The sequence below is a fragment of the Amblyomma mixtum genome, chromosome 3, assembly GCF_055824585.1.
Source record: "Amblyomma mixtum isolate Tamu chromosome 3, ASM5582458v1, whole genome shotgun sequence".
Classification (NCBI taxonomy): Eukaryota; Metazoa; Arthropoda; class Arachnida; order Ixodida; family Ixodidae; genus Amblyomma; species Amblyomma mixtum.
The window spans coordinates 64588285-64604748 of record NC_143014.1 but is presented as its reverse complement, the minus strand read 5'-3'; the positions used below and the strand labels follow the sequence as shown (position 1 = coordinate 64604748).

The window sequence follows — 16464 nt, the reverse complement described above, 5'->3', positions numbered from 1 at the left end:
AGTTCCTCTCTTTTAACCATCAAATGCGCCATGCATGAAAGCGCACGCGACTACTACTCTCTTGTGTAGGGACATAAACGTGCAGTACAAAACGCACACACACACACACCCTCTTATCACTGAACAGGTAGGCAAATCATGCAAACATCTTATGGTTTGAACCTGCCAAAGAAACAAAAACAGGTCAGTTACCAGAGCAGGTGTAGGTCCTGGAGAGAACATTCAGTGCTTGGATGACTGTGGGACTTGGAGCCAGATCCAACGAGGTTTTACCTTGAAGAGCTTTGGCATGTTGGTCAGCACCATGTTGCAGCAGGAGAATAACAAGCTATAAATGAGGGAAGGGATGCAAAAGAAAAAAAAAAGTAATAAAGGTGCATGCCAACACACTAATCCTCCCCGCCACCCGCTGTTTAACTAAAACAAGAATTTGTAATTGGTCAACATGTAGGGACGCAAGCATTAAGAGAGTGAGCCTGCGGATCCATACCACCATGGACCAACCTCATACATGTGGTTGTTTTAAGAGCTGGAGGCTCACCTCGTTGCATTTGTGATTTGGTGTGCTACCCTGGGTGGTAACAAAAACATGCTAGAGTCATCCACAATACAATTTTCAGAACAGTAACAGTTTTACCAGTAGTGCCGATAACTTTAAAAGCAGAGCATACCAAATCAGCACTTCAGAATGTACTGCTGTACCAACTTCCAAAAGTGGTACAGCAGTACATTCTGAAGTGCTGATTGGTATGCTCTGCTTTTAAAGTTATCGGCACTACTCTTAAAACTGTTACTGTTCTGATAATTGTATTGTGGATGACTCGAACATGCTTCTATGGCAATGATGAGTCATGGCTGACAATCACCAGACACAAAAACACTCAGCTGATGCCTACACCACCCAAAAGTAAACCAGTAAACTGAGTTCTTCCAACCAGTAAGGACTTTTGGCTCAATAAAGCTGTTTTTATTGCAAGAATGTGCCTCAAAATGCACATGAAATGTACAGAATGTGGCCTGTGTGTATTTTCTGGAAATACATGGAAAATATATAAAACAATTCGGTCTCTCTTTATGTATGAAATCCAAACTCATGGAGGTGCAAAAATCAGAGCTAATGAAATGGCCAGTGTGTTGGATTCAGCCAAGCTGCAGGGACAACAATATATATATAAAAAAAAGAGTAGGCTTTTGAACAAAAACTGTCAAGAAATATTAAATGATGTTCCCAGACCAGTTCGGGGCTGCACCTCCTTGAAGACGATGCTTCACAGTCCTGATTTTGCCTTCAATTGCTGCAAAATGCAAGTGAGAAGAGCAGCGTACTTTTCCAAGTGAAGCTTCCAGCCTAGCCAGATCCTCCTTCATGTCCTCAAAGCCACTGGCATTCCCTGATGGCGCAGCATCTGCATCAAACGTATAGAAGTTGTTACAAAAGTGTTAAGCTATGAAACCCCCACACCACAAAAAATGTGCAAACTTGCATACACAAAACTAAGATAAGCAGTTGGCTTGTGAGAAAACACACACTTAGAGCCAAAATAAAATGTAACCTTGCTACCAAAAGCAAAAGTTATAATTAAAAATAGCATACTTTTTACCAGGGTCGAGCTTGATACGAAAGTTATGGGGACATTATGCCTTGCTTAACCCTTTCAGGCACTATTTATCACCTTGTTTGAAAACATATTTTTCAGCCTATGTTTCGTTCCAAAAATACGTTTGCTGACCCTTCTAGCTTGAAAACTGTTGAAGGAAAAGTTTTAGAGGAAGTAGAATTGATAAAATTCTTAGATGTTATAACTGAGAAACAGCAAATTTTAAACCCATTACAAATGCATGCTTCAAACCTGATTTAGCTTGCTACATACTTTTCTAAACAGGGACATATTTTAGCACCCTTATTTTAAAAACGGTGTGCTTCACAATATTTCATTTACTGCAGTAAGTCATGGCCATTCACTTTCAAAACATACCTAGAACTCAACAGTTATCTGTAAAAAAGAGCTGCACACATAACGACCTTCTTGCACTGGCACTCACTAACACTATTATTCTCAGAACTCCGGATACTCCCTTTTACTCTTGCGTCAGAAATGAAAGTGTGTCTTGTTGTAAATGCAATCATTCTTAACAAGCACCCCCTTTCGTTTAGACTGTTTGTTATACCCACCAGAAACACAAGAAATGCTAGCAAGGCACTTTAATCTACCTGTCAATCGCAATTTTTACGGTTGACGCATTGTACAGTACATTGGCACAGATATTAAATATGGTTCCTCTTTAAATTTAAATTGCCATTTTTTCTATATTCAACTTTGGAAAAATTACTTCATAATTACATGGAGTAAAAGTCAATGACAATGCTTACATTCTCGGTACTGTTCCAAGATGTTTGTCTTTTCTGATTCAGACTTGTACTCACACTGTCTAAAATTTTTTTTGTTTCTTTGAACTGCACAATTCAAGCATTTAGGTACCTGTGCATCTTTTTTCTTTTTTTTGTTACCTTTTTATGCATTTTCCAATTTGAATTTTTTAAGTCAGTTACTGCGCCTGCAATCATCCTGCTGATTTTCATCCCGTATCCCTTAGATGTGTTTTCACTGCCAAATATGCCTGTAAAATGGGCCTAAACTAGCTTGGCTATTGCCAACATCTGCGTATATTGATTCACACTTCCACTGATATAAATGAATTAATGAACAAACAAACGGATGAATATCCAGGCCTCAAAAAAAGCCAACTCAGGAGTCTTCCAATGGTAAACACCAATGGCCAATTCTTTACATGCGTATACAAAACTCACAGTTTTGTGTAGCATTTTTTGCTGTGTTCACTAGCTGGCATAAAAAGCACCCTATTTGCAAGGTGAAGAATGATAAACTCTCCCGAAACGAAATTAGACCTAGCTAGAGCGCGCACACACAGAAAAAACTGACAGTCCCCAATATACACACACACAATCGCATACAAAGCACTTTAAGCTGAAAACTAAACAAATAAACTGACACGTCTCCAGCCAAAACTTTCTTTAATTTGAAAACCCAGCTCAGCTCCTTCTTCAGGGGTGACTGAGGACTGTGCCTAGCATCTTTAAGTGTGCATAGGCAAAGGGAGCAGACGGTCAAAAGAAGCCAAGTGGTGATATGAAGGGTGCGGGAGGGGGAGAGGATATTGACACTAGGGGCTAAGGTGAGTGACATTGCCGGGCTGTGCTGTGATGGTTGATGGCGCCTTTTCTTCTGCGGACTGCAGAGCGAAGTCCAAGCATGTATACAGGGAGCAGGTTTCCCTTTTTGTGGTTGACACTGTCTGAGGTCGTTTGAGTGTGCCAAAAGCCTTTTTTGGTAATTTGTTTCGATTCCGAGGATGGCAGTTTCGTAGAAGCTGATTCTATGGTCAGAGTCTTCGGAATGTTCAGCTACAGGATTGTGCTCTCTTGCGAAATTTCAGTCGTCATTTTCGTGTTGCCAAATTCTTTCGTTTAGGTTTTTGGTTTTACCCATGTAGCTTGTGTCAGTACAAGAAATTTTGTAGACAATGCCTTGGGCTCTTTGTCTCCGTGGCCGATCATTGGAAACAGGTAGGCAAAACGCCACTGTGTTTGTAGGCTTGTGCCGCTACCTAGAACCCGAAAACACTGCTCCCTTCACTTCTCTGTATACCGCAAACCAATCCACACAAGCCGATATCTGCACTTCGCTTCGAACCACCCAATAGTCCAGAAGGCATCAGTGGTGAAGACATCATTACAAAAAGTTGAAATACATTGCCGCACAGAACTCGACAGAACAAAAGAACAACATAGAATATTCAAAGTTTTCAGCAGTAAGCAGCAGCGCGACGACATCGCATAAAAAGACACAAAGACAAACAAGCACTGAACTTCAACTTTAATTTGGAGAATTAAACCACTGCATATATACCCGTAGGAAAACAAAACGCCCACCAGGGTTACAAAAAATATCAACACGTGGCAAAAGGGAGGCGTCACAGGCAGAAGCGAAACAGTGAGGAGTGGAACAAATGATATGGTCAAGATTCTAGACCAATATGGTGAGCAGCCAAGCCCCAATCTTTAATGAAAAAGGCAACAAAGAAATGTAAATGGCAAGTGAAAAAATTTTGTTCAAATATTCTAGCTGTGTTAGCTACGAGCCGTCATACTGCTACGTAATTTTCCCCCTTTTTGTTGCTTTTTTCATTAAAGATCGTGGCTTGCCTGCTCAGCATATAGGTATAGTATCTTGGTTATATCATTTGTTCTATGCCTCGATGTTTCACATTTGCCTCCTCTCTCACTCTGTACTCGTGCTGCTACACGTTGCTGAAAATGATTCAACACCAACTAGCCCGACTGCTTGTCCCATTCAACGATATTTAAGGAACTCAGCATGAATGGCTACCAAAAAAATTTCATTTGAAAAACCATTCACCTCCAAAAACATAACAACATGCGCCGAGAAATCAACCAACAATCAAAACCACCACAAATACGTCACTCTGCCTTATGTCCGAGAAACCAGCGAAACCATTGCCCGTATCCTGAGGAAACAGCACCTACAGGTAGCGCACAAGCCTACAAACACTGTGGCACTTTGCCTACCTGTTCCCAAAGATTGGCCACAGAGAGAAAGAGCCCGAGGCATTGTTTACAAAATTCCTTGCACCTAATGTGACGCAAGCTACATCGGCGAAACCAAAAACCTAAAATAAAGAATTTGGAAACAGAAAAATTACATCCTGAACTTCGCAAGAGAGCACAATCCTGCAGCTGAACATTCCGAAGACTCAGACCATAGAATCAACTTCAATGAAGCCACCATTCAAGGAACGGAAACAAACGGCAACAAATTACCAAAAAAGGCTATTGCTCTAATCTTGGCACATTCAAACGATCCCAAACAATGTCATCCGCACAAAGGGAAACCTGCCCCCTGTATACGCCCAGGGACTTCACTCTGCAGCCCAAAGAAAAGGCACCATCGACCATCACAGCACAGCCCAGCAATGCGACTCACCGTAACACCTAGCATCAACGTCCTCTCCCCTTCCCTCACCATTCACATTACTGTTTTCCTTCTTTTGTTTGTCCTCCCCCATGCATACTTAAAGACGCTAGCTACAGCCCCCAAACGCCCTTGATTAAGGAGCCGAGCCAGCTTCAAATCATTGGTTGGAGACCTTTCAGAGTTTAAAGGGACACTGAAGAGAGCACTATTAATATATTTTTTATAGCAAAATCCGATAGTTCGGCATGTCATGGCTTTGTTGCCACTTGGCCGGCAGCGAAAAATGCATTTATTTCTAAGAAATTTGGATTCGAAGTTGAAAAGGTTTTTCCCGCCGCTGTGATTCAAACTTGGGATTCGGCTATGACGACAGAGGACTAAGTGACGTGAAACATGACGTGACATGACGTGATGCAGACTCCGTGATTTCTGGCGGCCAGCAGTGCGGCCTAGCAGCAGCCGAAAAGAAAGCTACCGCCGGCCGCACGTTGAAGGCATCTATCGGCTATTGCGGCCGTCGCTACAGTCGCTTCGCTTACGTTTGCACCGGCGTTTTGCGAGCGTTACGATGGATCTCGTTCTCGAAGTCGTCAACGAAGTTCTCGCAAATAGACACCTTTAGCATACCGTGTACCTTGATACCGCTAGCGGAATACCGGGAGCCCGCCTAACGCCGGCGAGCAGGCGCTGATTGGTCCCGATGCTTCAGGCGAGCGCGTAGCTGCCCGGCACGTGGCGCCATCTGGCGACGTCAAGGAGATTTGCGCATGCATTGGCTGCGCCTCAGTGATTTGTGCTTCTCGTGTCCTAGCGTTGCTAGAACCATTGGTTCTAGCAACACTGTTTTGTTATATGACGTCATGACGCTTGTACTTGCGAGTTTGGCCTGTGGCGGCGATACCTGTATTTTGGTTCTTGCTCTTTTCTACGTTACAAGAGCTTTGTTGTCAGTATGAGTGGCGTTTTTGTAATCAGGAGCTGATATTCTGTCGATACAAGCCAACTTCAATTTCTCCTCAGTGTCCCTTTAATTATAAAAGCGCTTAAAAGAGTTTTTAAAAACTACAGTGCCCACAGAAACCAACAAGCAGAACTTCAATAATAAAAACCAGCAAAAAGCTTAGTTAGCATGCTCTTTTCACTATAAAGCCCGATATTAATTTATACGCAGTCTATGACGCTGATGTCCACTTACTGGAAATCACAGGGTCATGACCGCAGCACCAATAAAAGTACACTTAATAAGCATTAAATTCAGCTTGCACATCACGACCAGCCAACAGAAAAAAAGGTGCAGCCCAAGTTGGTGCATGGGCACCTAGGAGTTAATAGCCAATACATTCAGGCAAATGGCTCAAGAAAACTCAGTGGCACCAAGCAAACTAAGCAACATATAGCAAATAATCCGTCACTCCTGATGACAAGTAACAGAGAAAGAAATGCAAGCAAAATTAACAAAAACATTAAAAGAAAAAAGTTACTCAGAGGAGCATAGACACGATATTTCGGTTATGTGGTTTTTCTTCGTAATGATACACGAGACAGTGGTAAACACAAATAACATAGCGTGAACCTGCCTACACCCAGTAAATAACTTGCATCGTTTTATCTTGCAATGTTTCGGTTTCAGCAGTCTAACAGCTACAATGTAAATTTTAGTTAAGTCACACGAGACACCAAAAACCGCAATAATTTAACCCCTTCTTCATGCATTGTCATTTCAGATTTTGTGATTGGCTGATTATACCATAGTTTTCCCATACTTCACACGAACTGCTGAGAACTTCGGTGTCACACTCCTTGTCTAGGTGTTGACACCAAAATAACACGAAAAAGTTTACAAAATATTTGCTTGCCGCAGGCTAAATTCTATGTGGTAATTCATATATATGAATGTCTAGTGCACCATTCGAAAGAACTGTACATAACATGCAACCGAAAATTTGGTGCCCAAACTCCTCAACATCAACTACAGAACAGAGATATGCTTGATTCAAGTGCCTGCTATAGATTCCTGCTTTGCACAGGCATATGCTCCAGCAGGCGGCACGCTTTTTCAGTAGAAGACTTGCTGCACAGCAGCTTCCACACAAAACTAATGGGCATTTCAATAATCTACAAAAAGTGCATGTTTCACAGTGCTAAAACAAGAAAACTACTTACAATGTGCTCATAAAGAAACGCACCTCTACTGGAAATAATAATAAAAAAAAAGCATCTACTCTGGGCAGGCTGATTCATGGCTTGAAAGCACATAATGCCCACTATGTTTCAAAACGAAGTACTTTTTATGGCGAAATAAAGGATGGGGGAAAAGCGGTGTCAAAAACAAACCACACGGCTTTGGTAGTCAAAATAGGATGCAAGGTCAGCTTATCTTGAACCACCATTTGACTCAACCTAACTCACCATATAAATCATAAAAAACATAGTCAAACATGAATGCACTGGACAATCCAGTGAATAAGCCGAAACATGTATCAAATTTGTCGGAAACATTTGCACCGGCGGTATTCACAAAAAAAATAATAAAAACTGCATAACGATCACTACGCCACAACCAATTATCTTTCAAAAATTTAAATTTCATTAAAGTTTTATCAGGCCTTGTAGGCAGCTATCTGGAATCTCCAAATCACTGCCTGCAGCACCTTTCATGAAATGGTACACACAGCTACCACGAGATTACACTAAGTGCACAACCTGAATGACTTCCATAACAGAGAATACACCATGCACACCAAAGCAATTGACAACAGAAGCAGAATGAGACGTTCAAGATGCAAAGTATGGCACCAGAGCAGGAATTCAAATACCACGATTTTAAGTTGTCACATTTGGATGTTACCATGCAGAGGAAAGCGTATGAGATAAAAAGTCATTCCGCTACTAGATATAGCTCTAGCTTTCCCAGCGCACAGCAGAGAAAAAATTAATGGCAACCTCAAAGCAAAAGTTTTTTCATGTCACATTTCTTCCTTCACAGGGGAGAAGTGACCAGTATTTACTTCGTTATTTCTTGAACTAAAAGATACAGGTGACATTTCTGCTGGACATGGCTCTACCTTCTTGGCATATTTCTGTAATTACTTTTAATGAAGCCTTACTCTGCAAACAGATTGGTTACCCGATCTAATGACTGTGTAGATTCTTAAGTCACCCAATATAAATATAAAATTTGTGCCACCAATGCCTGCAACTACAAAGGAGCCAAACAGGCCTGCATTTTCACAGCTATCCATTCATAACTGCCCAGCCGGTCTCTTCACAGTGATTACCCCTTACTGCTCTGTGCAAGTTCAAATGACAGTGCCAAGCAAAAACTAAGGAATAATTTTAGATCTTCATTCTGGGGGTGTCAATCCACTTTTCGAGTGTTTAATGGCAAACGTTTCTACCGAACGATAAACAGCACAGTGGCCACCTTGCAACAATATGTCATTTAGTTTTCTATTTTCAGATGAATCTGAAGTAATCCCAGCTGTACGACCCCGACAACTTCCAGAAACAAATAACGCTGGGTCTTCATGAAGCGTCTACTGCTTTGACAGTTGGAAATAATGGCACCCTCCGCGATGTGCGAACACTCGCAAATACCTACACTTCTGAATATGAACACCGAAAAAAGTATTCACGGATATCGCGATGAGGCATGTTTAACACATTCCTGCGGCGTCCAAGGTTTCTAGGTAGCTCGCCAAAGTAAAAGGCAGGTATTGCATAACGACGATGTCGTCATCGAATTTCAGGTTCTAATGACGCACATGAAATGAGAAAAACGAGCCGCTCAGGCTACCAAGTCCCAGGCCGCACTGACAAACACGATGCCACAATGGCCAAGCACGAGGATTTTCTTACACATCCCCAAACAAAGGCTGCGTGCCGCGGCGAGAAGAGCGATGCGATAACACGCCTCGGCGCATCATGGCTCCACAGCTAAACGTTCAGTGCGACAGGTAAAACAAAGGCACGCCGGCAAACGACGGAGATAGGTTCCTGCGGTAACTTTCTTTCAAAATGTGCGTGCAGATCATGGGAAAACGAGCCCTGCGCACCCTCCTGGCTTTTCCGGCAGGCGTTAACCGCAAAAGCGTCCGCAAAAAAGCGTAGGCAGAACGAGCAGCACTGCACGCGCTACAAGCCGTGGGTTACAGCCTCTGCGACAACCCAGTTCAGTGTCACAGACACGACGCTTGGCTTGCCACTCACATTTGCTTTCTCTTTCCGACACACTTCGCCCTATCTGAAGCAAAGAAAAAAATAAAAAACAACAAGCGAGCCGCTCTCACATTATTTTTCTGCTTCTCTAAGCCTAAAGTCATTCTCTAACGTCCCACAAGCCAGTCACCAAAACCGCGATTCACGACGCCTCGCAGAATCGGCAGACGACATCTAAAAAAAAGGATCAACGTTTACCTCACAGGCTCTCCTTTTTATTCCGATGTTTCGCAAGTACTCTCCAAACGCGTGCTCACAAAGAATGCAGCCGAAAAAATTTACTCTCAACCAGAGGCCAGCAAAGATATACAAAGAAAAACAATACTCCTCGGCCCTCGCGCGACAGGGATCAAAATTGACAAAAATTAGATGCGAAGCCGGTAACATCAGAAAATAGCCCCAATGACAACAAAACTCTTTTTTTATGAACGCGGACAACTCAAATCAAATCTTGAAAAGTTTCACACGCGCGCACGCACGCACATGGGCACGCGCGGACAAACGAAACGACGAGCCAGAGAGGCTCACGCTGCGACTATTTCCGGTGAAGCTAACTGCCATGCTTGCCACACAGAGAAAGCTAGCCGTGTTGACTGCAGCAACTGCAGTCGGTATGTCGGTTCAGAAAATTGAACGAACGCATACATTACATCCAAAACACTTCTGCAAGAATTGGCCTACCAGACAACTCAGTATTTTGCAGGCACCAGGAGCGGTCGGCATGGCTCGCAGGGCATATTAATGGTTACGACAGTGGAAATGTTGAAGCATTTTCGCTGAACCGCGCGATCAAGGATCCTAGGCGAAGCTTATGCTGTGTTTACGACAATACCTGTCAGCACGCCGTGCAATTGTGCTTTTAGTGCTACGACCGATATGACTGGTAGCCAGTCGCCTATTAGTGCTAGCAGAGTCCTTTGGTGCTAGTTAACGAATACAAACGTATGTCTTGTGTGCCTGTCTCTGTCACGTTTCTGCAGTAGTTTCTCCGCCTCTAGCGCGAGCAATGACCACCGCAAATTAAGCACACAAGGCAACAGAACGTAGCAGCATATGCCCCTCTATGCCCCTCAAAGGATTTTTTCCAACCAATGGCGCCGGCCGACTGCCATGACGTCACACACCTTCAAGTCACTAGTGACATTGAAAAAAAGGGCGGGTGGGAGAGAGGGGGCATGTACAAGGAGATAAGCCTCGGATTAAACGGATTAGCCGCAATGTCATGACAATCGGTCCATGCCACTGGCTGCGGGGTCTAGTTTGAGGGGTACTCGGTGCTGTGTTCTCAAGTTGTAATAAAAATACGGTGCAGTTTAACCTGCATTCACAGAATGCTGTAGAATTCTTATAGAGATGACGCCAAGATGCAATGAGCAAAAAAGGTAGAAGCCAGAATTGAACACAACCCTGGAGGTGGAAAGCAACAGAAGTTGCTCACAGCATGAGGACAAAATTACCTTTGCTGACTGACAATTAAGTTGCACCTAAATGGGAGCATCAGGATGTGAGAAAAATGTTTTTTTTTCGTACATTAAAATTTAAAGAAAAAGAAATGTGAAAGTCAGCATTGATCTGTGAACAGGATTTCTGCATAACAAATAACACAGTAAATAACAAGGACAGAGGAAGGAAAAGACAACATTAGGTTTAACAGTACTACTTGTTACCAATAGTAACCAACTAGCCCCACTGTCAGTTCACGAACATGTCAAGCTAATGAAAACACTGATTATGATGTTATTGGAAGAAAAGTGGGCATGTAAAATTCCTTCACCCAGAAACAAGGGACTGATAGATACACTGGCACACCACTTTTACAAGTGAAGGTGCTAGTAATCCATGCAGAAAGCCATGGTTACTGTTTTCTGTGATCACAAACACATCATAGCTTTTATGTTTCAAGGCTCAATAGGCTCATTTCTGTAATCATCAGAAGCAGGGGAAAGGTTAAATAGACAAGCGATGAGGTTACAGCACACAAAAAAAAAACACTCTTTATGGTACCAGTTTTTCTTCAGAAAGATTGTCAGTTTAACTCATTGGAAGTCGAGGTGATACTGTTCACATCATACACAGCTCAGATTTCACCCTTGCTAGCCCACCTTTGATGACATGTTTTTGTCAACTTTTGCAGTAGCTAAGCTACAGTGGGAGATAAATGTGCCAGCAAGAAAGGTGTATCTACGTCTTCGCCAAGATGTCTTAAAACAAACCATAAAACTAAGGCAATACAGCTCAGATGCTGCATCCAGAGAAAGACGGCTATTCCCAACAGACATATACTGTAAACGACATATCTTTCACAAGCTCAATATTACAGGAATCTGAGTAAGGTTGCAATATCAGAATATTTCACAACTACTAAATTTCACAAGTCAGAAGTGATAAGCCTCTTAGCGCTCCTTTTGCCATAATTGTTCATGGGACCAATTTTTCATAATGATTCCTGAAAATTAGGTCTTTGCAAAAATTAAGCCATTTACAGTATCTGATAACTACCCATGAAACAAATATAATGGCACTTACTATGTGGTAAAGTCTTCCACAGAAAAACAAGCAGCCTTCATTCCAATATTGGCTTCTCAGGTAAATGCTTTTTGTTTATTATGGTCAACCAAACAGCACAGAAAAGACAAGGACAATGTCTTTTCTGAGCTGTTTCATCAATCATAAACTACCAACAAGCCTGTACATCTGTCTTGGCTTTTGGTTCAAACAATGCAGATTTTGTGTTTTTTCAGCCCATAACAACAACCCACAATAAATTGTTATACATTATAACACTACACACTATATTTTAAGCATGAACTTAATCACTCACTGCATATCTTCAGTGTAACCACATTCCTGTATAAGCTGCTGCATATTTAATGTCCAGAATTCCACGCTACAAATATGTGTAAGCTTAAAAATTATTGTTCATGATAAAAGGATGAAAACAAAGCTCCATCAAACACACATACAGTAAATAAATTTCAAGACTCGTGGTATTCTTGCACCTCTAATAGAAAATCCAACTACTGCTCACCTTGACACAATCGGTGAATGTGTTTTCAACCCTTAGGTCTAGGTTCATTTAATAAAAACTAATAACAACAGACATGAAGAATGCAGATCTGCGAAGCAGTAAAAGCAAAACACAAAAAAAGCCAAAGTACTGACAGCATCTCATAGTTCAAAAAATGTTTGAAATAAATGCCCCCCAGCAATAAATAGCACGCTGTCAGGAAATGTAAGCTCTAAACTTACAGTTCAGTAACCTTCTCCTCAAGGGCTTCTTACAGTCAGGTAACATAAGGACACCTTTAAACTTCTCCTCTTTCTTTACCTGCAGATTAAGACAGGACAACCCACTTTTCATCTACACAAGAGTCAATGCACCAGAGAACAAGTATTAAAGGCCCATAAAAGTGCCCATTAACTGAAAAAAAAATAGTAAGCTGTGTGTCTGACAGCATAGTACAAAGCCCGCTGGGCTGTGAAAACGAATGACTAGCTGATTGGTAATCAGAGACAGTAGGCATGCATTGCACACAGGTATACAGCAAAAGAAATGCTAAACTTTGAACGCAAATGACGTGAAACAGCTATGAATGTTGTGAAAAACTATGCAAAATTTCAAGCATACTTTGTGCATATTTTTCAGCCGCATAAAGGGCTTTTTCTGAGGTACAAACCAAGTCATTTGATCAAAGGACCACTTCCTATGAACAACGTGGTTGGACGGGGAATGTTGTGTTGATGGAGAGTTCGTGGTGAGCCAGTAAACCCATGTTGGTGGAGGTGGGGGGACTGGAAACAGGGGCTGGGCTGTTGTGCAGCACTGCAGTGCAAGAAGGTGTGCGGCATGGTGGCATGCAGCAAGAGACAGTTGGGACGGTGAAAGTTTGTCGCAAAACCCAATGAGGTATTGTTTATGCACCGTAGTAGGATGCTCGTTCGGGCTTGACCGTGACACATTTAAAATATTGCAGTTTAGTGCGGGCAACAACTACAAGGACTAACATAAATAAATTGTTCATACTACAAAAAAAAAAAGAATTGTTATATTGCAAATCTTTAAAGATCGGGTTCAACAGCAACCGCCTTCCAAGCACATACCAACATCTGCGTAGATAACCTATATGAATTCAGTCTTCTGCAACTAATGTATTTTTAACCCGCCCAAATTAAAAATGATAAACTTTGGCATCCTTAAAATTATGCCAGACTTTGATGGAGACATGAAATCAGGACGTATGGACCATACCATTTTTTCGTAGTTACTATAAATTAGTCTATAGCTCATAACCTTCCTCGTACATTAAATGCATTTCGAAACGCTACTGGCTATAAAATAAAACAAACTACGGAGCTGCTCTGTGAAATTGTGGATAGTTACGTGCTGTTAATACCGTTGCTATTACCATTATTTACTTTGTTATTTACCTCGGCATCCTTCTTAAACATGCTTTTGTTGTTTGAATGCAATGCCAACTTTAGTTTCTTGTTTACCTTTCTTTCAGCATAACTAGGGATTTCTTGACTTTTATACCTAATCATTGCCTCCTTCTGTATTTAATATATTTTGTAGTCACTAATGGTTTCTAATTAGTTATCGCATGCTGTACACTATGCCTTGAAATTGGTTTCCTGGACCTAGTCAAGTAGTGTTAGCAGCTTTTATCCAAGACACCATTTAGAAATGTCTGGCAAATAAAAATGAATTGAACTGAAGTACCCAAAACCTCCCACATTTGCTGCTGCCTAAGATCACATTGCAGGTACAGATATATTGTATTGTTCAAGCAGATTTTGAAGCATACTTTGTGGGGCTAGTTGGTGTTGCGTTAAGACAGAAATGTACATAAGAGAAGGACAACAAAAACACAAGTGCACAAGATGAGCACACACAACTAGTCTTTAATGCAAGATCTCTCCCCAAACAGTAGTGTGCATGCAGCCTGATAGACTACATTAGGATGCTCCAAGAAACTCAACTCACTATAATGCAGAAGGACTGATGCCACAGTAATGCAGATGTCAGATCCAAATCTCAATCGCATACACTAATTTCAGCCAACCAAAACTACTCCCAACTTGAGATGGAAGCCCTGGCACTTGTGTGAGGTATAACAAGATTTTAGAACTGTTAGCTAAGCCAGCATTTAATTCTGGTCACACAGCACTAACCATTGGTGGGGCACGACTTGTAATTTAGAGGCAATGCAGCAGGTATACAATGCAGAATTGGGTTTATTGCAGTGAAAGAGATGTTTATATTCTGTATTCTGTGACATTGCCTTGCACCGAACAATTTTACTGAGGCTGGCAGTTCTTGCCTACCATCAAATCTCGCCTCCAGCAATGAGCAGGACCCTTTCAACCTGTTTCAGATAGTGAGTAGGGCAAGTTTCCTTCCAAGTAGGTGCATCAAGCCACAGAGCAACCAATCTGTTGCACACATGCTACTGCTTTTCCCACTGTATCCAGAAGCAGCAGGCAGGCATGCACTTCTTAAGAAAGCAATCAGCAACTGACAGCCAAGGGGAAACACTGCTCCCAAACAAAATTATCAGTCTGATAACAAAATGGCGTCCTAAAAATAATTGATAAATAAGATAATCATGCAGTCACTATAAGTGAGCACAGTCCTCGATTAGCTGTAAATCATGCACTGCAGGCATATGCAGCTGCACCAAGCTTGCCCAGCCACTGGTGGAGCCATCAGGCGGAGGCCATGCAAGTGTACTTGTCCTTTCACTAGGTCTCAACCATACAAGCAAATGACCTACATGATTACAAAGGCACTTCATATTTCTCAACACAATTTTCACTGGGCCAATAAACAATAAAAACAAAAGTAAACACCTTAAAGCCTTAAGTGGTCATTACAGCAAATAAAGAAACATGTACAATGTTTCTAGTACAGAAATGGTGTCCCAGAGAACATTAACACCCACGCATATTATGCAGCAGGATGCAAAATGCCTGCTCTAATCAATGCCTACATGCCAGCGGCTGATCAGTGTGCACAGAATGATGGAATTAATCAGTGCTTAAAAGAAGGTCTAATCAAGTGTATTCCACTAGTAAAAGGAAAACGCATTGCTTTAATAAAATCAAAGCCTTTGCTCACCATCATGGCACTGATGTGGCTTGTGGAGATATTTTTCTCGGCTCTTTTTACCCATCGCTTCCTCATCCTGGCCATCTTAGAAACAAAATACTAAGAAACTTTCGAGTCCTGTGATAGACAGCAAGAAACAAAGGAAGCATGTTCAGCACTTTGCTCATTACCACTAATATGTTATAGTCAGAGGGACAGTGCATATGCTTCTTTTCAGATTTTCAAAACTTATAAAGGCAAATTTTTTATCAGCTGAAGCTCTCCTAGGCTACTGTCCATGCACACAAGAGCTGGACGAAGGGCTAAATGCTTCTTTTTATGCAACTCGGAGCATCTCAAAGGTGAGGAAATGTAAAGACGGATATCATGCACGGCTTAAGTATACTTATAAAATTTTATAAGTCATAGCTCCACTGCAGAGTAGAAGTGACTGTTCAAGCTTAGAGTGATGGGCTTTGAAGGTGCAGGCTCCTTTCCCCCATATGCCTGTGCTTGTATGAATGCTAACGAGTAATTACTCCCTTCCTGAAATATACTCCACCTTGGGGGTTTCCCTTAAAAACATTGGGCAAACACCATTCCCACTTCGAGCTGCTGATCAATTCAGCTTTGCCCTGCCATATACTAGCCTCGTGGTTAGCTTTGTTGTTAGAAAATGCCTTGGACAGCTGGTGGTCCTGGGTTCAATCCCCAGACCAGAGCTAAGTTTTCTTTACCTGAGAAGCTTGAGAAAGCTCTATGGCTCGGGTATACCTGATGTTTTAGTGAATATGCTAAAAATTCCTATAAATAGGGAGTTCGAAATAGAAAAACAATCTTTTCATGAACACACTGTCGGCAGCAGCAGACAGCATTTACTATGAAAATTGTCCGAATTACATAGCAAATTACCTGAAATTCACTAATCTGTAACTAACACAGTCTGGTGGGTCGAGCCAATCAGGAGTTCGAAGCCATGGCCAAGACAATGCCATATCAAATTTTAAAACTAAGAAAAAGCCTTTCTCTAAAGCTCTGTAGCACGAGGAAATTGGGCGCTTTTTTTTTTTTGCACAGAACAGAAACTGAGCGCATCAGGTGCAGAGAAAGCTCAGTGCAAACGCAATGTCCGCTGATGCGTTG

At 41.8% G+C, this 16464-nt stretch overlaps 1 protein-coding gene across 3 annotated transcripts in view; it reads right to left on the bottom strand.

Annotated features, from left to right (window-relative positions):
- The window catches only part of LOC149350453 (uncharacterized), a 30454-nt gene that overhangs the window by 5149 nt on the left and 8841 nt on the right, over positions 1–16464 (bottom strand). The window contains exons 2-5 of one of the 3 annotated variants that reach the window (XM_089579491.1): positions 15352–15459; positions 12483–12561; positions 1235–1406; positions 193–328 (exon numbers count right to left, since the gene is read on the bottom strand). In XM_089579491.1, coding sequence (XP_089435617.1) covers positions 223–328; positions 1235–1406; positions 12483–12561; positions 15352–15426 — 432 coding nt within the window. In that variant the 5' untranslated portion in view covers positions 15427–15459 and the 3' untranslated portion in view covers positions 193–222. Of the gene's footprint in view, positions 1–192; positions 329–1234; positions 1407–12482; positions 12562–15351; positions 15460–16464 lie in introns of those variants that run through there. The other 2 variants (XM_089579492.1, XM_089579493.1) reach the window with 2 other exon arrangements.